Here is a 23,313-nt window from a genome sequence, read left to right on the forward strand (position 1 = left end):
TTTGCTGTCTCCCCCACACCCCTACCTCAGGGCCTTTGCACTTGTGTTTCCTCCATCTGGAACTTCCCGCAGCATCCCCAGAGCATCTATTTTCACTTCCTCTAGGTCTCTACTCAGACATCACTTCCTTAGGGAAGAAGCCTTCCCTAATCACTCTGACTCCAACCACTCTCTGATTCCCACAGTAAGTCCCTGATTTACACACATTTGAGTTGTGAACTTTCAAACAGATGAATGGGCCTCATGTTATGAACATTTGTGGATGGGAGCAACTTGTAGAAGTAATTCACATGTCTACCCACCATTTTTTGGTAACTGGAAAAGTAAAAATAGTTTATCTGTAGTATTCTTGTGTGTGTGTGTGTGTGTGTGTGTGTGTGTGTGTGTGTGTGTGTTTGGTACCAGAAGTTGAACTCAGGACCTTGCGCATGCCAGGCAGGCACTGTGCCACTGAGCTATATCCCAAGCTCTGGGTTTTTTAAAAAAATTTTTCATTGTATATTTGTTTCAAAGGTGTATAAGACTCACTTTGTTGGACTTATGAATGAATCTGACTTAATGAAAGTTCTCCCAGAATGGAAATTGTTTGTAGGGTGGGGACTTACTGTGCTTTGCTTTCTTTTTCTTCTTGGCATTTGCAGACACAACACGCAATGTATTTATTTGTTTTGTCTCTCTCAAGAATGTCAGAGCCCTGTGAGCAGGGATTTGGTCTATTTTGTTTGTTACCACATTCGAGGACCTGGAATAGCGCCTGGTACACAGTAGGTGTCCTGTGAGTGTTTGCTGGATGGATGAACAAGTAAATATGTGCCTACTGTGAGTCAGGCATTGCTCTTCCTAAGCGAGCTAACCCGGATCTTACTGAACACACAAACAACTCTGTGAGGTAGGTACCATCAGCCTTTCTTTCCCACAGGCTTTATATCCATGGATTCCACCAATCATGGATTAAAAATATTTGAAAAATGTATTTGCATTAAATGTGCAAACATTTTGGTCATTATTCTACACACAAGTCAGTAGAGCAACTATGCACACAGCTCTTACACTGTGTTAGGTGTTACAAGACATTTAGAGATGATTTCAAATCTGTGAGAGAAGATGCACAAGTTTTATGCTAATACTACTTCATTTACTATATGAGACTTTAACATCCAAAGATTTTGGTATAGCATCTGTGAGGGTCCTGGAACCAACCATCCATGATACCAAGGGCCAATTGTAATTTTTTTTTTTTTTTTTTGGTTTGAGACAGGGTCTCGCTATGTAGTTCAGCCTAGCTTTGAACTTACTATGTAGCCCAGGCTGGCTTTGAACTCATGGCAATCCTCTTGCCTCAGCCTCCCAAGTGCTGGGATTACAGATGTGAGCCACCATACATAGCAAGGGACAACTGTATTAATGTCATCTTCATCTAACAGCTAAGGAGACAGAGGCAGAGAGAGGTAGTATATGTTGACAGGGAGTGTCAGAGTGGGGATGGAAACCAATGTTTGATTTTAGAACTCAACCATGCAAGGTAATATCCTGGCTTAACCTTGGAGTATTAATATCCTATATTTTGGATTCTTTTTTTTTTGGTACCAGGACTCAAACTCAGGACCTTGCGCTTGCCAGACAGGTGCTTGTACTGCTGGGGTATATCCCCAGCCCCTATTTTGGATTCTTATTGCTAAAATTTGGGACTACTGAGTTAGGTCCCCTTTCTCACCCCATCATGACTCTCCCTCTGAGCTTCTCCCGAGGGCACACGTGCTTCTGTGTGCTCCACGGCCTAGGATTTCTGTTACTAGGCCCCAGGATGAAAGGACCCACCTGCTTTTGAGATCCACTCCATGTACCCATTGAGCTCGCGTTCTATCTGTTGTTGCCGCCTCAGCTTCAGAAAAGCCCGTCGGTTTTCTACCCGTTCTCTTTCTTTGGCAAACTCTCTGTAGAAGCACACAAAAAAGACAAGGTCCACTGCTTTGGAATTTGTAAGGAGTCTTGTGCATGCGTGCGTGCATGTGTGTGTATGTGTGTGTGTGTGTGTGTGTGTATCTGGGGGTTCACTGGAGGGCAATGTTGTTCAATAGAATCAGTGTTCCGAGAGAAGAGGAGATACTAGAGGGCTGGGTACCTGCCAGTCTCATACTTCCCAACATCTGCATGCAGCTGGAGGAAAAGAGCACAAAACTATGCCATGTCAGCCACTGATGACTACATACTCCATTTTCCATCTCTCCATATCCCTGGCCAAAAAATATTTTCATCCTTCCCTTAGGTAAGGACAATGAGGCAATGGGATATCAGCTTAAGATTTCTGCAGCAGCCTCGCTTCCTTTTTGTAGGCCCCACCTCTTCCTGTTTTTCCTCTTCCTCTTCCTGTTCAGAACATGTTTCCCTGTGAGGATGAGGCAGCCATCCTGAGACCAGGAGGTATCCCTGAGGCTGGGAGCACCTGTAAGGATGCCTGAGTGGAAAGCTGGAAGAATCTGAGGTTGCTGATGACATTGCGAAGCCACCACACCAGCCCCCAGACTTCTTATGGTGAGAAATACAAAGCTTCTGTACTTGCTCATTTGTGATAATAGGGATGGAACCCCAGGCTTTGTGCATACTAGGCAGTCACTTTACCACTGAGCTGTATCCCCAGTCCTAGAAAGCCCATTTATTTATTTATTTTTTAATTCTATTTTATTTTAAAGAGTAAAAGAAGAATAACATAATAATGGGGGGGGCTTACCAAATTACAGACAAAGTGGTAGGAAATTATCAGTGGTTATTGTTTTACATATTGTTATCTATAAGATAGTTTCTCAGGAAAACAAATAGACAAAAAATAGTGAGTTACAGACAAAAGAGGTAGGAGATTATCAACAGTTGTTGTACTATACTTAGGTATCTTCAAAGTGGCTTCTAAAGAAAATAAATAGAGCTATACATGAGTGACCTATTGAATCATCATTAACTATTCTCAATGGTTGTTGTAGGAAACACATAATAATAAACATGCATCCATTTATGAAATAGGATAGGTAGAAAGCCCATTTAAAATTAAGCCAAAAATAATTGTGGGATTTGTGAGCAATTGGCGTCAGAAAAATAAGTTTTTGGTTACATACTATGGAGAGGAGGAAATCCAAACTGTTTTTTTTTTTTTTTGGTTAAAAAATGTAAATTACAGTAAAGCCCCTAGGAGTCTCCTTCCTGGTTTCCCCTAGCAGTACACAACCTATGCATCTGTCCAGGGTGTGCTAAGGACAGTCTGGCTGCTCCAAAGCAGGGAAAGAGGCCTGATATTTGCCTGATGAGTGAACAGGAAGCTCTGATGGCCTCTTCCTGGGAGGAAGCTGGTGAGGAGGCCTGGGCTGGAGGGAATCACAATGGAGACTTACCCTGATAGCACACCCAGCACGAGGTTCAGCATAAAAAAGGAGCCGATGATGATGAGGGGGATGAAGTACAACCAGTTCCAAGTGTTCCCTGAGGCATCGTTGCTCTGTGGGTGCAAAGAAGGACAGCAGATGAGGGACTGGAATGGGGTCAGGGAGGACCTGACAGGCAGGAAAAGGAGGAGCTTTGGTTCTCCCGAGGTTGTGTTGCAAACCTTCCTGTAGAGTCCTGGAACTGCGGAGTTCCAGAGAGGGAAATGGGAGGATGCAGCCCAACCAGTGGGGAAAATCCAGAAGAACCATCAGAAGGCGAGAGCTCTGTCTTATCATGCCATGATCTTCAGAGGACTTGGGAACTGGCCCAAAATGAGAGAGGACTTTCCAGACACAGAAGGAAATAAACATCTCATTTGACCCAGCTATTCCCCTTCTGGGTATCTTCCCCAAAGAGAGAAAGACATCATATTACAGTGATCCATGCGTACTCATGTTTATAGCGGCACAGCTCATAATAGCTAAATCTTGGAAGCAGCCTGTATGCCCATCAACAGGTGCATAGATAAAGAAATGTGGTGTATATACACAGTGGAGGACTATTTTGTCATCAGGAAGGAAAAGCTTGCGTCATTTGTAGGAAAACGGATGCACTTTGAGATCATAATGCTGAATGAAGTAAGCCAGACACTGAAGGTAAGATATCACATGGTTTCTCTTATATGAGAAACCCAAAGTACAGATGATTTAAAGAGCAAAATAAAAAAGAGATGACAGAAACAGGGAGACAGACTCTGCGGAGACAGGAAGGGCATGTGGGGATTAGGGGAGATGGGAGAGAGGGCTGGGGATGGGGAAGTAAATAAGGATCAAAATGCAGTACATATCCGTACCAATTCCCCAAGACGAATGTATTATGCATTGCAGACTCATGCTAATAAAAAAATTTAAAAAATAAAACACGGCAGTTTCTTAAAAAAGAGAAAGAAAAAAACATACTGAAAAAGGGAAATGAATCCCAGTTTTCCTCTCTTCTCCCTACACTGTCAGAGTGTCCTCCTTGGTGGCGGTACACGGCCACATGCCCTGACAGCCTCATGAAGCCACCAACCCAGACCATGGGGCTGGGAGTCCTTTCCTGAGGTGTCTCCTCTGCATTCCCTGAAGCCTTAGTGCCAACCACGAAAAGCTCCCAGAGGAGCCCAGCTCAATTCTCAAAGGAGAATTCTACAAATAGGACATTCTCTGAAACAGAGAACAGGACCCTACAGTAAGAAGGAACTAAGAGGAGGAGAGGGAAGAGGAGGAGAGGGAGGGAGAGGAGTGAGAGGCTATAAGAATGACAAAAACCAGCACTAATAGGGTATTTACTATGTGCTGGATATTCTACGAACATCATATGTGACGTGTGCTCACAAAACACGGTGAATACTTAAATTTTAAAAATTATTACAGTAAAAGACACACTGCCACCACTGTCCCTCAAAATACCTCGCCTCCCTTGCATGGAGCACACACATACCCGTCGTTCTTGTCACTTTCAAAAGCGGGTGTGGGGGCTGGGGGTTTAGCTTAGCAGCAAAAGCGCCTGCCTGGCAAGCGCAAGGTCATGAGTTTGGTTCCCGGTACCGGAGAAAAACCAAAAAATAAAAAATAAAATAAAAAATAAAGCGGGTGTGGAAGTCTTGTTTTGTGAGTGTCTGTAGTTGTGTTGCTGCGGCTGTCTTGATGTCCTCAGCAGATTCAAAGTATTGCCCCTTCATGGTCATTTTGACTTTGAGGAAGATCCAGAAGTCATACAGTGCCAGATTCAGCAAATAAGGTGGATGAAAACACACTATAATATTTTTATTTGATAGAAATTGCCGTATACACTTTGGATCAACTCTCGACATCAAGGAAAGACACTCATGAAAAATGACTTGCAGAAATGCTTTGGAAACTGGCTAAAAAGGTAGGGTAAAGTGTGTTCAAAGTGAAGGGGAAATTTTTTGGGGGTGGGTGGTTAATAGCATTGTGTCTTACTGTAATATATTTTTAAACATTCACTATATTTTTGCTCTCATATTATATATTAATTCACTTACTATTTTTGTTACTTTTCTCTCATTGCTGAGACAAACGCAACACCCAAAGTTAAAGGGAGAAAGGTTTATTTAGCTCACAGTTTGTGGAGGTTTCAGTCTATAATCGGCCAGCTCTAAGACAGGATGGCACACGGCAGAGGGGCAATAGTTCATGGTGGCAAAACACAGCAAAAGCAACAAGAGCAAAAAGTGAGCAGCAAGCCTCTTTTCCTCCCTTATATTGTATGCAGGCTACCTGCCCTACGGCAGGTGCAGTACTCAGCCGCACCATCCCAGCACTAAACAATAAGTCAATCACAAACTCTAGATTTAGTTGCTTCCAAAAAGCCCACCTGCATGACTGCATGAGGCTTTGGTGGGGACATGCAGAAACAAATCATAACACTCCACCCCTGGCCTCTCAAAGACTCATGCACATCCCTTTATGCAAAAGAGATTTAGATTTAGTCCATCTCTAAGAGTTTCCAAAGTCCTAACAGTTTCAGCATTGCTGAAAAGTCTAGGACCCAAGACTCCTCCAAGATGTAAGTAAATTCTTAGCTGTGTGTCCCTGTACCAATGAAAAGAAAGTTAAACACTTCCAATATTCATGGCACAAGGTACACATTTCCATTCCAAAAGTTACAAATGGGGTATACAAAGGAATGGGACAAAAATAAGTCCAAAATCTAGCAGGGCAAATTTAAGTCCTGTAGTTCCATACACAGCACATGAGGCAATCTTTGGCAAGTTGTGAGTTCCAAAGGGCTTGGGTGGCTCTGCCTCTATGGCACTTCTGGTGGAAGTAGCTGCTAGGGCTTCTCTCTTAGGTTTGCTTTGCTCCCTCCTTGCAGCTTTCCTTAGACAATCCACGTTCCTGGCATTTCCAAACTTCTGGGGTCTTCACTGCACCTTTGGCTTCATACTCACAGCTTCACACATTGCCCTCTCAGCGGGGCACACTACCTGGCCTCCTAGGCCTTCCGAAATCTTGGTGGAAGTCTTCCTGACCCCACAACTCCTGCGTTCTGCATGCATCTAAAACCAGTAGATGATGCCAAGGTCTGCTGCCAGTTGGAGCAGTAGTCAGCCTTCCTTCTATCTTGGCTGTAGGGGTCAAATGCCTGGATCGCTGAGCACTCTGAATTAAATTCTGAGGAACAAATTCTCTATCCTGCCACCATTCTGGAACATGGTGCTCTGGGGCTTTCTCCTCAAAGCAAAGTCTTTCACTTTTGCAGTTTTGAGGCTGCAAAGGGTAGAGACTTGCTGCTTCTTGTGATGCCCTCAGGCCATCTTTTATATTCTCCTTTTCCTTCTCAGCAATCAAGAGCTCCTCTGCTTTATTTTTGCAGTACACAGCTTTACTGGAGCTTCCTTTCTGGTCAGACTCACAACATTTTAAATCATTCTGCTGGGCTCTTGATTCTCAACACAGATCTGGCTAAAAGCCCCCAACAGTAGCCATGCCACTGCCTCAACATTCAACTGCCTTGAAATTTCTTCTACAAGATTCATTAGTCTGCCACCTTTAACTTTAGTCTCAGGCAAAGTCTCTGGACATGAGAAAAATGTGACAAATGATTTGCCAATCCATAAAACAAACACACATCATCTGGACTCCAAGAGCCAACGCAGTCTTTCGTCTCAGCAGAAACTTCTCAAGCTTGGTCCTTACTGGCAGGATTTCTATCAGCCTTCTGAGCTCTGGCCAGAATCTCCCACACAGAACAGCCTAAGGTGTTGCAGCTCTATTTTTCAGCCAGCATCTCCGAACCTTTCCAGTATCTTCCTACAAGCCCTTCCCAAAGGTTCTTGAACCACATAGTACAGTCACAGCAATGACCCCACTTCTCTGATGCCAAATTCTCAGTTACTTTTCTCTCTTTGCTGAGACAAAATACCCAACACCCAAAGTTAAAGGGGAAAGGTTTATTTAGCCCACATGTCCCTTTATAAGGACACCAACTATGTTGGATCAGAGTCCACTGAACGACCACATGTTTTTCTTTTTGCAGAGCTGGGATGGAACCCAGTACCTTGAATGTGCTTGGTAAGTGCTCTACCAATGCACTGCACCTCCAAACCAACATATTAGGTTTTTTTTTTTTTTTTCAATTTTTATCATCATCAGTACATGTTTGCAGTGCATGATGACTGCATTCTGCAAGAGGGCTGGCACATGCACACCACACGTCTTAATTCCTTTTCCATCCCCTTCCCCTCCTCTCTTCCCTCTTCCTCCATCTCTTGGTCCCTTTCCTTTTGGAAATTTCCTTTTCCAAATGGCCCGTCTCCCTGTTTCCTATCATCTATCTTTTATTTTGCTCTTTAAGTTTACTTTTTGTTTCTCATATAAGAGAAGCCATGCAGTATTTCAGCTTGTGAGTCTTTCTTTTCACTTAGCATTATGGCTTCAAGGTGCACCCATTTTCCTGCAAGTGACTCGAGTTTATCCCTCCTTACAGCAGAGTGGTTCTCCATTGTGTGTGAACACCACATTATCCGTTCACATGTTGATGGGCACACAGGCCATTTCCAAGATTTACCTCTTTCTCTGAAAACAAGACCTAGCTGAAAAATAATCAGCCTTCAAAACTAGAGATCAAAAGCACCAGCCCCACCAGCCCGTCCTCACCTTACCCACCATCACTTTCTCTTGCTCACAGCTACTCTGTAAGGCAGGCATGTACTGCAAATGTGTACCAAGAAAAAGAAAAATTAAAAGAGAAATAACAAAAATAGTGAAGGTGGTGCTGAGGTGGAGCCGGTGGTGAGCATTTGCCTAGCAGGTGTGAGGCCCTGGTTCCACCTCCAGCCCCACAAGGAACGGGTAAGGTGGTAATTTCATGTGACAGGCATTTTATCACGCAGAAAAGAAAACAGACACGGGAGCCAGCTTTCAGCATGGACACAGGCTATGGCTGGAACAGCGCGTTCCCACCGCAGTCCGCAGGGCACTCTGGGAGGCCCCAAGCGCGTTCCCACCACAGTCCGCAGGGCACTCTGGGAGGCCCCAAGGGCCCCTGGGATAGGGAGGATGAAGTCCCGCAACCGGCTCTGCTCTGTGCCTCTTCACTGCGCCCCGGCGGCTCAGGTTTCTTGTTCCCATTTCTCAGGGCTAAATATAGCCCAGGAGCAAACGCAGGCAGCAGCTAGCAAGAAGGAAGACGTTAGCTGCAGGGGAGAAGCCACGGTGGCCGCTCTGTCTCGGGTGCTGCCAACAAGACCTGTGCTGCCCGCGTCCAGGTCCCCGACGGTCTCAGGGCCTCTGGGCATGTGACGTGCTGCCCAGCACGGCGAGTGACACAAAGAAACTTGGCCCCAAAGAAACTGTTTGACCCCATGTCACCCTCTCAGGAATCCTACTAGGTGGCATGTAGTCATTCCCATCTTCCCACGTGGGGAAACTGAGGCACATTTAGGTGAAAATAGTATGTTCATTGCCCTGTTGTAGAATGCATGGAGTCCGCCCCCCCCAAATATGTAAAAGTCCTGCCAGGTGTGCATCACCTCCTAACAAAAGAGCATGCCTATATACGGTGAAGTATGCTTGTCATCGCAGCACTTGGGAGGCTGAGGCAGGAAGACTGCTGCAAGTTTAAGGCCAACCTAGACTACACAGCAAGCTCTTGTGTCAAAAAACCAAAATAGTTGAAGCCCTAAGCCCAGGTACCTTTGAAGAGCAGGGGCCATCTGATTAAGAAGGCCCTACCTCAGGACCTTTGCATGGCTGTCTTCCTGCCTGGAAATCTTCCCTGAGATTGTTATGTGGTTCCTTCCTCACCTGCTTCAGGTCTTCGCTTCTTCCCAGGGAGGCCTCCCCAGATGGCCCACTGCTTAGCTTTTACAGTTCCATACTTTAGCTTTGATCCCCCCTCTTTCCTGTTTTTATTTTCATTTGTTTGTCCTTGGCACTTTATTACCTGGAATATACTTTACTTATTTCTCTTGTTCTGTTTCTGCAGTTGGATTAGTAGTTCCACATAGGCCAAGGGCTTTGCCCTTGCTGTTCACTACTGTATTACCAGCCCTGTGCACAATGTTTGGTATGTAACCAGTGATCCATAAAGGTTTGTTGAATGACTGAATGAGAGGTGGGTCTGAGTTTCTAGCATAGCCTGCACCCTCAACCCCAGGCCAAGCTCCCTGCTGAGCTCCTCTGTTCATCTCCATGCCCAGGCCTGGGGCTCAGCTGCTTGACAGGAGGGAGATTTTTGCTGACATTAGAGATACTTTTCCACACTCCAGATTCAGCAACCACAGGGAAGATGGTGACTAGGTTTGGGGCAGGTTTGGATTAGGAGAGGGAGGTGGCCCAGCCGTGTCTTGTGATTTCTGGGCACCGCTGCAGGGTGTGGACCTCTCAGCTTGGTTCTCAGTGCCTTTGGGGATTCAAGTTAAGGGCAGGTGTGTGCTGAGCCTGGGTTCCGGGAGGAGCCTGGGAAGACACCTTGCTTACAAAACCCACTGACAACCACCGGGAAGTCTGTCACACCCTCCAGCTGGCTTGTCTTCAGGCAAACTCAAGAAGGACATGATTCTGCATCCAATACTTCTGGCACCAGGGTGAGCTGGCCTGTCCTGGTTCCCACATGGCCAGCGGAGAGCCCTAGGACAAGTGTGGCCAGTGAGGACCGAGTGGACACGATAGCATTCTAGGAGGTGGCTGCTCTGTTAGTGAGCTCCCAAGTGACTGCTGCACTCAGCATGGCCCCTTCTTGCCCTGGGTTCGAGTGTGAGCAGGAAGTGCATGCACTGGTAAAGCCAAGGGGGATGCTTGTTACTGCTACAAGATCTAGCTGCCTGACTGATACACCCCGTTCTCACAGCTTGCTCATTCACTTTTCAGTTTTTCTTAAAGACACATTTTTTTTTTTTTTTTTCCGGTACCGGGAACCGAGCTCACGACCTTGCGCTTGCCAGGCAGGCACTTTGCCGCTGAGCTAAATCCCCAGCCCCAAAGACACATTATTATTAACCTTTATATAAGTCTCGAAAGGTAGGTGGGGAGAAGATAATCTGTTTTTTAGACTGAAAAAATGGACACCCATCTGGAAAGGTCAAATTCAAATGCACCAGTTGTTTTCACTCTGAGGCTCTGCCTTGATATCTTAGTTACTTTTCTTGTTGCTGAGACAAAATACCCAACACTCAAAGTTAAAGGAGGACAGGTTTATTTTGGGCCACAGTTTGTAGAGGTTTCAGTTCAAAATCAGCTGGCTCCAAGTCAGAAGGACATCACAGAGGAGAAACAGTTCATGGCAGGCAGAAGGCAGCAAGCAAGTGACAAATGACAAGCCATGACCACAGCAACCCTCTCTGTCTCTTATTTTTATCCAGCTTATCACCTTTAAAGCAGGTAGCACTCATACCCTTAATGCTAGTGTTGTACCACGAATCAATCCCAGCATACCCTTAATCCTAGTGTCACGCACTAGATCCAGCCACCACTGAAAGGCTCCACCTATGACTACATGAGGCTTTGGGGGACATCTAGATACAAGCCATAACACTTGACCTTTCCCTTGGGTCTTCCCCTGCCCCTAATACTGGGGATGGAGCCCAGGACCTCCAAGAGCCTGAGTCACATTCTCCCTTTTAAAAAAATTTTTATTTTGAGACACTCAAACTCATTAAGTCAGTAAGTTGCCCAGGTTGGGCTTGAACTTGGGATTGTCCTGCCTCAGCCTCCTGGAGGTTTATGAGTTTACCTTGGCTTGACTTTTTCTCATCACTTGGCCTTGTCCCCTTGGGGTCCTCCTCAGAGAAAAGCTCTGGTAAAAGAATTTGTCCTTTCCCACAGTCCAGCTCTGAATCATATTGTGAATATATTTTAAGATCACATGAACAACAGCTCCCCAAGGGCAGGCATTTTTTTTCTACCTTAGTCCCCCGTGCCCAGAATAAGAACCAGCACATAGTAGGTATATGCTACACATTAGTTGAATGGTGACCACACATAATCCTGAGATCCTGCTTGTGGATTGTTTAAATGATATTAACAACAAAAATGGATTTATCTTGCTAAATTTGATATATTAGATAAGTTAGTTGGCAAAAATGGCATTGACAACAAGAAACAAACACAAAGTGTGGACAGCATGGCTAAGGCCAGACCCAGCATTCCCACAGGTGACCTACTGATTCTTTCCTGTTTTGCCCTTTGCTGCACGTGGGTAGTATTTTGTGTTTGTCACAATAGGCCTGCGGTAGTGGCAGGGTAAGGGAAGGCACTGATTCACTCTGGCATCACTGCGCCTAGCATGGCACCTGACACTTAAGAAGCCCACAATAAATACTTGGCAAGTGTTACAGCTCCTGTCTAGATGTCCTCCCAAAGCCTCGTACAGTCACACGTGGAGCTTTTACAGAAGTGGCTGGATCTAGAGTGTGTGATGCTGGAATTGATTCATGGTGCAATGCTGGGGTTAAGGGTGTGAGTGCTTCCCGCCCAGATAAAATAAGAAGGGCAGAAAGACGCCGTTAAGGTCCCTTGTTGCTTTGCTACTTTCTGCCTGCCATGAAGTGTTTCTCCACTGTGAAGCCTGTCTGCCATCCACCCTGCCTTGGAGCCAGCTGATTATGGACTGAAACCTCTGCAAACTGTGAGCTAAATAAACTTTTCCTCCTTTAACTCTGGGTGTATTTTGTCTCAGCAATGAGAAAAGTGACTAAGGCAACAAGCAAAGTAATAGCTCAATGCCAGCGAATTCCTTAAGTGCCTTTTATTTTATGATTTATTTCCCCCTATCTTTTTTTTAAAAGTATGGCTCACTCAGAAAAAAGTACAGTGGATTAAACATATAAAGAAAAACTCACTTCAGAACACCCGACTCCTTAGTAAATGAGGGAAAAGTGGAGTTATTGAAAAAGCCAGAGCCTGACAATGGCCTTGAGGGTGACCGTCGTGGTTTACACCTGTTACAGATCATGTCATCACTATTGATTATTTTTTCAGTTCTCTTTCCCCCATTCACTCTCAGAGCTGTGCTGGTTTGGATGGTAAGTGATACAGGCTTCCCGGCTGTGAAACTTCCTGTTGTCTCCCTGGCCTCTCAGGCTGGCTTGTCTACCTTCACTCACTTCCTACCGGCTGCAGGCAGCCTCTGTGAACCTCACAGCATCAGTGCAGCCTACCTCATGCGCCACCCACTTGGGCTGCCCTTCCCCAAACTTCCCACGTGGCTCCCTCACCTCCTCCACAGCTTATTAGGGAGACTTATCCATCCTCTATCACCATCTCTAATGCACAGTTGACAAACTCCAGCCCGTGGGCTGGCCACCTGTTTTGGTAAATTAAAGTCTGACTGGCACACAGCTGATCACTCACATGTTTTGTCTATGACTGCTTTTGCCCTATAGCGTGGACTGAGTAGTTGCAACAGAGCCTGTATGTCCCATACAAGCCTAAAATACTTTCTGTTTACTATTTCCCCTTTGTTGCCCAGATCACCTGCTTCCCCCATTAGCATATCAACTTCTTGGTGCCTGGAAGAGTGACTGAATACAGCAGACCCTGAGAGTGTACTTGTATACAGCAAGCACTCAGTGAATAAGATAGTCCCCCCAAGCCAACCATTTTGCTATTGGACAAGATAAACATCTATGAATAAGGAAAGGCTGCAGCCAAAGATGAGTTCCAATTGTTAGTGACTATTTGCCAGGGGATATGCATTTGTGAACATCAGTTACACATAGTTTTGCTGTTTCTTGCATTGCTAATAACCAAGGGAAAGAAATAGAGTAAAGGAAACTCACAGAGAAAAGCACAGAGAGGTAAGGAGAGAAAGGAGGAAGAAGTAGAAGAAGAGGAGGAGGAGGGAGAGGAGTAGGGAGACAGACAGACAGACAGATAGACACAGGGAGTGTAATCAATAGTGCCCAGGGCTGGGTTTGGATCTTGACTTTGCCACTACTCTCTAGGGGACCTCAGAAGGTCACTTCACCTCTGTGAGCCCCCATTTCCTCATCTGGAAGATGAGGAAAACATTTAAAAACAACTCCCCTCACAAGGTTGGTTTTTAGATCAATATTGACATTTGGGCTGTGTAAGTGATTGCAGTAAGGGCTGGGTCAAACACAGACGGTGAGAATTCCAGTTACTTGCTAAACTGTCACTTCTGAGAATTATGTTGCCTGCTACACTATCACCTTCAAGAATTTCAGTTACCTGCTGAACTATCACCCTTGGGATTTCTATTGACAGCACCTGCTCAAGCCACTTGTGAAAGTCCCTCAGTCTCAGAAGGAGATGGGGTATTGTTGGAGGCCCAAGGATAGAATTCACTGGGGCCCGTGGATTTGTGTAGAAAATGGTGACCTCTTTAATATTTCTTCATTTCCACCAGAAGTGGGGTATTTTCTTCCATTATGAAAGGAGGCAGCAAGTGATAGTAGCATGGGCAGAACCAGGGATAATACCACCAACAGAAAACACACATAATGCAAAGATATCATGCAAGGTCTTTTAAGGTCAACACTGCCATGAAGTTATGAGACTTATCTGACCTGTCATTAGGTCTGGTTATCGATGTATTATTAATGAGCACATCTCTTGAACTACACAATAAATCTTTTTTTCTTTGTAGTACTAGGGAATGAACCCAAGGAGTGCTGAACTTTATGTCCAGCCCTTTAATAAATTTTTAAGATTTTGAGACAAAGTCTTATCTTACTAAGTTGCCCAGGCTGGCCTTGAACTTTCAATCTTCCTGCTTCAGCCTCCATAGTAGCTGGGATTATAGGTATGTACTACCACACCCAGCACTAATCTGTTTGTATTTTTTAAAATATTTTGATAACAATTGCAATTTGGCTTCCTCTTTCATCTCATGTCTTTTATTTAGACCTTTAAAATCATGGGACAACAGGTTTCTACCCCAGACTTTGGAGAGCATTTAAAGAAATTGTTTCTTGAAAAAGCAAGCCTTAAAAAAAAAAAAAAAAAAAAAAGCAAGCCTTCGCACTCTGTCTCTGTCTTTCTGTCTGTCTGTCTCTCTCCCTCGGTCCTTCTTCTCTTTTTTCCATTTCTATATCTGTCTCCCTGGGAGCAACTCAGGACACAGGGAAGAGGAAACTGCAGAGTTCCCATCCAGGTACTTCCACTCCCTAGCTGGGTGATTTCAGGGTGGCCACTCAACTTCCCTGAATCTTATTTATAACACAGGGGCTAATAATCTTTCCCTCACAGTTTTTATTTTCTTAAAAAATTGCAGTCCTGGAAATTGAACCTAGGGGAAATTCTACACTGAACTACATCTCCAACTCTTTTAATTTTTTGTTTTGAGACAGGGTCTGACTATGTCTCCCAGGCTGGCCTTGAACTTGTGGCTTTTCTACCTCAGCCTCCCAAGTAGCTGTGATTACAGGCTACCACATTTTGTTGCCTTAGAATTTTTAAATAAGTGAAACTCTGGCCAGGGATGTAGCTTAGTGGGAAGGCCCTGGGTTCAATTACAACTACTACAAAACCAACCAACCAACCAACCATCCAAACAACTCCTCTATCGTCAGATCTCATCAGTTCTTCCATCAGTGTCCCCTTCCCATCCTGGCCCCCACACACTGCACTTGATGGCTGTGTCTCCTTAGCACCCTCTGTACTTCAACAGTTTCTCATCTCCTTTGCATATCAGGACCTCAACCACCTCACAGAAGGCTGCCAGGTGTCTAGCGAAATGTCCTCTCATCTGGGTTTGTCTGATGCTTTGATTATGACTCAACTGGGGTTACAGGTTTTTGGGAAGAAGAGGACCACAGAGGGGAGGCAACTTCCTTGTCATCAAATCTGGGGCCATGAGACACACACATCTATGGGAGATGCTAAGCTACGTTATTTTATCCATCAGCTTCCCACTGGAAGATGGCTGTTTTCCCTTTTCCTTATTCTATCCTTTGTAAGGGCTTTTGGATGCGAAGCCCAATCCAAAAGAAGGGAAGACTGGGTTCCATCTCTATGGAGAGAGAGTGTGTGTGTGTGCATACGTGCTATGGTTTGGATATGGTTTGGGGATCCCCAAGAGGTCTATGTAATTATAGGCTTGGTCATCAGCGCGCTGGTATTGGAAGACGATGGGACCCTTAAAAGGGGAGGAGCTCAGTCATTGGGGGCGTGGGCTCAGAAGGGATTCCAGTGGTCCTGTGGAGTCACGGAGGGAGCCAGCCTGGGCCTCCCTGTCCTCACTTCTTGGATGGAGAAGCCTGCCTCTGACACCTGCTCCCACCATGCCATCCACCACAGGGCCCTCGCCAGTGCTGAGCAGGTGCAGGCATCATGCCCTGGAGCTTCTAGCCGAGCTAAAGAAACCTCCTGTCCCACTGTAAGTAGCTTCTGTCAAGTATTTCGCTATAGTGAAGAAAAGTGACAAATGCGGGGTAGTGGTTTATATTAAATGGAATTCTTCCATTAGGGGAATTTGTTCCTTCTTTTACTGTGTGTATTTCATAATAAAAATGATATTTATTATTGCCATATCCATGTATCAAGGATTAATTTATTTCATGTGGGCTCTTCAGATGGGTTATGTCAAAGATTGTCCAGAAGGCTGGATGCCTAAGAAATGATTGATTTTTGCCCCTTTTCCTCCTTCTTCTCTGTTTCCCATCTAGGAATAACCAAAAATCTCCATTTTTTTAATGCCTCAAGGTTTGCAAGGAAGTTTAAACATTTTCTATATTATAAACATAAACTGTGGTGCACGCCTGTAACTCCGGCTGAGGCAGGAGGATCACAAGTTCAAGGCCACCCTGGGGCATGTAGGGAGACCACTTCAAAAACGATCAAAACTTAAAAGCAAACCAAAGCAAAGCGGAAGTAAACGTGCCCATTGTAGAAAAACTGGAAAAGACAGAGAAGTTCGGAGAAAATAAAAGTTCCCAAGTCCCAACACCTTGGTGCTACCTGGGTAGAGTCTTCCAGGTTCTGGCTGTTTACTTATATTTGCATATTTACGCCCTTTCAATCATAATGTTTACCTCACCTCCATTCCTTTATTTTATTTTATTTTATTTTATTTTATTTTATTTTATGTATTTATTTATTTATTGGTACTGGGAATCAAACTCAGGACCTTGCGCTTGCCAGGCAGGCGCTTGTGCCGCTGAGCTATATCCCTGGCCCTCAGCTGGGGATATAAATTAATCTCCCCGCTCATTATGTGGTGAACATGTCCCTGCGTCCTTAACATTCTCCCAGCAGATGACTTTTAATGCCGCCACAGCGTCCCCTCACGTGGAGGGGACACGCGGTGTTTAACCATTTCCCTATTGTCAGGCTTTTCACCGCTTCCCGTTTTGTTCCAGTTTTATAAATAACTCCAGGATGCACATCCTGATTTAAACCTTCGACAGCGCCGCCGTTGAGTTGGGACCAGGATTTCTTCAAAAGGCATTTTAACAGGAAGCCAAGAGAGGAAGGGAAGAAACAAACTAAAAACCTGGAAGGGGACCAAGAAGCCATGTGGAGGAGCTGCCACCATCCTTGGGTGGAAACGCTCTCTCCCCAACATCTGCCTAGCTCCCTCTTTCTCTGCTCAAATGTTGCTGCCTCCGGTGCCCTCCCTGACAGTCTGACCTGGAATCGCCCCCACCACCCGTCCCTGTCCTCCAGAGCTGCTTCATCCCACACCATGCATGTGCTCACTGCCCCTCGCCCACGTTCGGGTGTAATTTATTATTTATCATCATTACTGTGTCTGTGTTTTGCCTACCAAGGTGGGCATTTTAGTCTCTTCTTCCCTCCAGTACTGGGCATTGAACTACGGACCTTCACACTGAGGTCTATCCCTAGCCCTTTAAAAAAAATATATATATATATATATATTTTTTTTTTAAATTTTGAGACAGGACCTCGCTAAATTGCTAAATTGCCCAACTTGCAATCCTCTTGCCTCAGCCTCCTGAGTAGCTGGAATGGCAGCTGCATGCCGCCACACCCGGCCACATTCCTGCTGTTCTGCCGTCCCTGTTTCGTGGTGCTCGATATACTAGTCCCTGGAAATGAACAAAACAGTGACCCCAAGAAACCCCAAGAAGGAGGAAGCTGGCAAGTGGAAGGTGTGACAGTGAGCAAGTTCTGCCGCGGGCATCAGGAGGGTGATCCCTGGGTGTCTCTGGAGAGTGGGGCACAGCCCCCAGGGGACAGAGCTGATCCCGCAGCCCCGTGGGCAATTGTGGGGCTGTCCCTGGCCCCAGAGAGCATAGACGGGGTGCAGGTACCAGGGAGAACCTGTACCCTCAGGAGAAAGTCTCTGAGTGTTTGGGGCTAAGCTTTCTCCAGGGTGCAGGGAGAGCCCATGTTGCAGGGTATGGAGCAGCGCCCTTGGCCTCCACCCACTAGGTGGCAGTAGCGTCTGCCTGCTCACTCAGGTGTGAGGACCTAAAAAGTCTGCAGTTGCCCCATGCAGGAAGGCACACCTCTCCTCCCAGCACTCTGGGAGGCTGAGGCAGGAGGATCACAAGATTGAGCCCAGCTTGGGCAACTTAAACCCTGTCTCAAAATGAAAAATTAAAAAAACAGCTGGGGATATAGTTCAGTGTGAAGGTTCTGGGATCAACCTCCAGTACCACAGAACACAACACAAGAAAACAAAATGAAATGAAGCAAGCTGCAGACGTGGCTGGTTGCCCCCCCCCCCCAGTGAGGCAGAAACCGTCCTGGGTGAGATGCTCTGCCTTATATTCCTGTGACACCAAAATCACCATTTGGGCTCCTACCCCGAGGATGACACCGGGACACGAGGGCCTGGGATGTCCTGGGAGACCACGCTGGGTTAGTGGCAGCTGCTGGCAGGGTTGGATCGGGAAGCAGGTGAGACCCTCAGCTCATGGAGATCAAGATTTCACGGTTTCCAAAAGGAGCACTTCCGGGTGGGGCGTGGGGCTGACCCTACGCTGCCCCAGGGCTGGGCCCCATGCTTAAGGCTTCCTGTGCATCCACCTTATGCCCTCGAATGTAAGATCGTGTTTCTCACCATTTTGCACTTGGAGAGGCCACGGCAAGCTTTGGTCAACTGCGTGGAACTCCCTTCGCCCGCAGAACACCATGTTCCTTCCCACATCATGTATGTCTATTGATAAGTTACCACAATAGCAGCAGAAATCTAAATTGTCTAGGATACACACAGTGCTCTTGAGATGAAATGACTTGTGCAGCGCCTGACATGCACAACTGCCCGTGGTGGTTCTTTCTGCTGCCTACTTCCAAGCAGCAGCCTAAAACGGGCCACTGGTCAAAAGTATGGATTCTTGTCAATCTGCCTCCACTCCTGAAGAAGGAACTCCCCTCAGGAATGAGCCCTGAGACCAGAGGGAGAATTCAGCACCTCCCTGAGCAGGGGGAAGCCAGGCATTGCTCTCTCAGAGCACACACTGTGGCCCAAGGGGCAAGGCCCGAACTGGTTTCAGCCCTAGGGCGGGTGCAGAGGAGGCAGTGTGTGAGGGGCTGCCACGCAGAAGGCAGAGGGGTTTGAAATCCACACCCCTGAACACCTACCGGTGTTCTAGCATTTCCTGGTTGTTGAGGTCCCAATGATGGTCATTCTTTCTGGAGTAAGGTGGGAATCCCAGAGTTTTGATTTGCTAGGAAGCCTTGTACACTGTTGGGAATGTAAACTGGTACAAGCACTGTATGGGTTGTAAACCGGTTTCACCAGTATAGAAATCAGTATGGAGATTCCTCAAAAAACTAAAATGAGAAATTCCACTTGACTCAGCCATATACCTCTACTCTTTCTTCCTGAAAAAGTTAGGATCATAGTACAGTGATCCGTGCACACCCATGTTTATGGCAGAGTGACTGATAAATAGCTCAGTCTTGGAAGCAGCCTACACGTCCATCAGTAGACGAATGGATGAAGAAAATGTATTTACACACAATGGAGTACTACTTTGCCATAAAGAAGGATACACTTGAGTCATCTGTGGGAAAACGGATGCATCTTGAGACTATAATGTTAGGTGAAATAAATCTGACACAGAAGCTTAAATAGCACATCGTTCGCACCATGAGCAATCCCACAGCAGGCGCGGCCCTCTGCAGAGCTCCTCCTAGTGGGCAGAGATTCAAGGTGAGCCCCGCCCACTTCCCCGTGTCCCTGCGCGTCCAGGCGCCACTCACATTGTAGAGGAGATCGGTCCAGCCTTCCATGGTGATGCACTGAAAGACGGTCAGCACGGCGAACAGGATGTTGTCGAACTGAGTGATCCCGTTGTTGGGCCCTTCCCAGTACGGCTGGCATTTGGTCCCATTGGGACAGGTGCGGGCGGGTTCCTCTGTCCCGCACGGAGCCGGGGACTCACCCTGGATGTCATCTACGGAAGGGAAGGGGAGAGAAGTCAGCGGAAGCAGCGGAGAAACAGCGACCCGTGGGCACCTAAGGCTGGTGGGAAAAGATGACTGCGTGGATCAGTTCATCCAGCTTTCTTCACAAATTATTTATTTACTTGAGACAGGGTCTCACTGTGCAGTTCAGGCTGGTCTTGAACTCACTGTGTAGCCCAGGCTGGCCTCGAACTTGCAATGATCCTCCAACCTGGCTTTTTTTTTTTTTTTTTTAAATGACCAGTGCCTGCTTTTGTTGACCTAGTCATTGTTTTCTATGTCAATCATTTCTTCCCAGGCTTGATGACTCATCTCTTTTTGTTCTCTGAGGGTTATTTTGCTGTTCTTTTTCTTAAACTGTTGAGTTAATTTTAAGGCTATAAATTGCCCTTCCAGCATAGCTTCAGCCATATCTCATACATGTCATTATGTGTCATTACCATTTTTGTTAAAATATTTTCCAATTCCCATTGCTATTGTTTCTCTGACCTACGAGTATTTTTTTTTTTTCTACCAGGAATTGAACTCAGGACCTTGTGCTTGGCAAGAAACAATTAAGAAATGTTTCTTTTAGGAAACTTGTCATGTATACAAGGTGGTGATGGGGAGACAGAGAACAATAAATTCCTATGTACCTATCACCAATGTCAACGCTTAGCAACCCAGAGCCAATCTTATTTCACCCATTTCCCTTCTGTACACTTTGCTTTGTCCATTAGAATTTTTCTTTTCTTTTCTTTTTTTTTTTTTTTTTTTTGAGACACAGTCCTTCCAAGTCACCAAGTTGCAATCCTCCTGCCTCAGCCTCCCGGACTGCTGGAACAGGATGACAGGCGTGAACCACCACATCCAGCTTCACTACAATCCTTTTAACGTGAGTCGTGGAGAGCACATCGTTTCATCCACACCCAAGAGTCATGGCTCTTAACTTCCAAATGCTCTCTGAGTCTTCTTTTTGCCCCTGCTTGTCAACCTCCTTGCGTTGTGACCAGAAACACACTTTGCATTTTCCTGTTCTTTGAACTCCGAGGAGTGGAGCTGGGGGCCTGCAGTGCAGCCACCCCTGGGGCATGTGCGGAGTGCGCTCTGTGGTCCTTGGGCACAAGGCCTTTCCTGGGGCGGGCTGGCTGGCTGAGCTGCTGATTCTCCTCCAGCCTCACTGCCGTCCCTCTTCCTGACTCACGGCTCAGGGAGCTGTCCCGGGGGCGGGGCGGGGGCCACCAGTACACGCAGTCCCTACCCTCGCCCAAGACTCAGGAGCAGGAGCTGAGCCTTCTCAAATAGAAGGAGGCAGATTGTGCAAATGCCAGAGGAGAGAGGAACGTGCCAGTGGACGCCCCTTTCGCTGGAAGCCAAAGCCAGCTTCCTGGAGAGGCAGCAGTTGGGCTGAGCATGAAAGGTCAGCTCCCAGGCCAAGGGGGGCACATCGAGCTCTCCCAGCCGGCCAGATCCTGCTCAGCAGCATCAGATGGAACAGGGCTCTAAGCAGCGCATGACCTTTTCTTTTTTCTTTTCTCTTTCCCTTCCTTTCCTTTCTTTTCCCTCCCTCCTTCCTCTGATCCTCCTTCCCTTTCATAGTAGGGAGAACTGAACCCAGGGCTTTTACACCCCCAACCTTTATTATTATTATTATTATTATTATTGGTATGGGGAATCAAACTCAAGACCTTGCACTTGCCAGGCGGGCGCTGTGCCACTCAGCTATATCCCCTACCCTATTATTATTATTATTTTGAGACAGGGTCTCCCTAAGTCATCAAAGTTGCCCAGGCTGAGCTCCAACTTCCACTCCTCCTGCCTCAGCCTCCCGTAACGCTGGGATGACAGGCCTATGCTGTGACGCTGGCTGTGACACTTCGGAAGGTTTAAAAAAGAAAAGACAAAAACCAGAGTGACATGTCCAACAAGAACACAAACTGCTGAATGTGAAAATCAAGCTTCCTGCTCAACAAAAGTATATCCCCACGTCTGTGCGAGACTTTCACAGGCAGGTCCCAGCTCAGCTGCCGCCCGGCGGAGGGAGACTCGGCCCCAGCCAGAGGGGGGAGTCTTGCTGGTGTAAACCGCGGAGAGCACCTTCCCTGTGGACGGCGGGCTTCCGCTAACACACACAGGCAGGAAGCAAAAGCCTGCAAACCTGGGGCTCAGAGCAGGTCACCAAGTAACCCATGCTCCTGCTCTGACACTGTTGGCCACAAGGCTGCTCTGTCTGGACCTTCTCTGTCTCCGCCCGGTTGGTTGGCCCTGTCCCCTGCGCCTGTGTAGCCATCCCACGTGGCCGTTACCGAGTCTCTCGGTGCTATGAGGGGGCAGGGTGTGGATTCCAGACAGCTGCCAGGGAGGCAGGGGGTCTCTTTCCTCTAGGGCTGGAAGCTCCTGGAGCACAGGAAGCTTCCTACTTGTCTTGGCATTCCTGGCTGTTTAGGACGGCTTTGGGCACACAGGAACCGGCCCGACGCGAGCAGCAAAGCTGCGAATAGAGCTATCTTTAGCCGAGTGGCCCAGCGGTGTTCTCGACTGATGCCTCGCGCCGGCCCCCCGGCTCCCAGCCCCGCAGCACAAGTGCTCCCGAGGTGGCTTCTAGAAGCACAGCCATCCAGAAAGTCAGAGGAATTTGGTTATAAATACATTTTAAAATTAACCTGCTGCCGGGGTGTCTGTATATATCTGTCTCTTACTCACACGTCTTGTATTTTTAATTGTGAGCGCTTCAGTCATCCTCCTAAATTGAGGTTTCCTACCCTCCACCGACGACGCCCACGTCTGGCCCCGCAACCCCATTCAGACCCAGGCCAGCCTGGCTTTCTCCTGCATCGAATCTTAGATGAAAAAACAACATAAAACAAGAAAACTTCACACAAGGCTACAAGCCAGGAGTCCTGGTTTTTCCACGTGAGCCTGATACTTCTGAGGGTCGGTGCCTGTCCCTGTCCCTGTCTCTCTCCCTCTCATTTCCATCTGAGTGATGAGACCAGGTGCAGGAATAGATCTGCCTCAATTAACACCTTCTTCATTGGGAAAAGAAATAATTAGGACATACCATATTGAGCACACGTCACAGGCCCAAGAGAGGAGAAGGAGGAGCCAGAGAAGAGGATAGAAAGAAGGAAGGAAGGAAAGAACCAGTACTCCAGCCTTCTGGAATAAACCTTACCCATGGGCTTTCCTTCTTGGGATGTATGGGGACCGGTCTTCATGGCATTTTTTTAAAAAGTGGTGCTTGGATTGAACCCAGGGCCTTTTCCATTGAGCTACATCCCCAGCCCTTTTTTTTTTTTTATTTTTTTATTTTAAGACAGGGTCTCTCCAAGTTGCCCAGGTTGGCCTTGAGCTTGAGACCCTCCTGCCTCAGCCTCCCACAGGGTAGCTGGGAAGAACAGGCCCAACACACTCTCTCGGGGGGGGCGGGTCTCCTCTCCCTTCGGTCTGCTCCCTGGGTCACAGCTCTCTAGGTCAAAGGGTCAGGACCAGCATGGTCTTCAGCCACCACCTGCGGAAGGCCAGCCGTCTGAACACGGTGTCGCCTCTTCTCTCTTCTCTGTCCAGTTTAGGG

At 46.8% G+C, this 23,313-nt stretch overlaps 1 protein-coding gene across 1 annotated transcript in view; it reads right to left on the minus strand.

The window, feature by feature from the left end:
• Nucleotides 1-23,313, minus strand: part of Cacna1a (calcium channel, voltage-dependent, P/Q type, alpha 1A subunit) — a gene marked incomplete in the record, with an annotated part of 274,976 nt that overhangs the window by 90,554 nt on the left and 161,109 nt on the right. The window contains 3 exon segments of the mRNA XM_013512132.1: nucleotides 1,819-1,934; nucleotides 3,381-3,484; nucleotides 19,557-19,750. Coding sequence (XP_013367586.1) covers nucleotides 1,819-1,934; nucleotides 3,381-3,484; nucleotides 19,557-19,750 — 414 coding nt within the window.

Source organism: Chinchilla lanigera, unplaced genomic scaffold, assembly GCF_000276665.1.
Source record: "Chinchilla lanigera isolate Chin_1 unplaced genomic scaffold, ChiLan1.0 scaffold00014, whole genome shotgun sequence".
Taxonomy (NCBI): domain Eukaryota; kingdom Metazoa; phylum Chordata; class Mammalia; order Rodentia; family Chinchillidae; genus Chinchilla; species Chinchilla lanigera.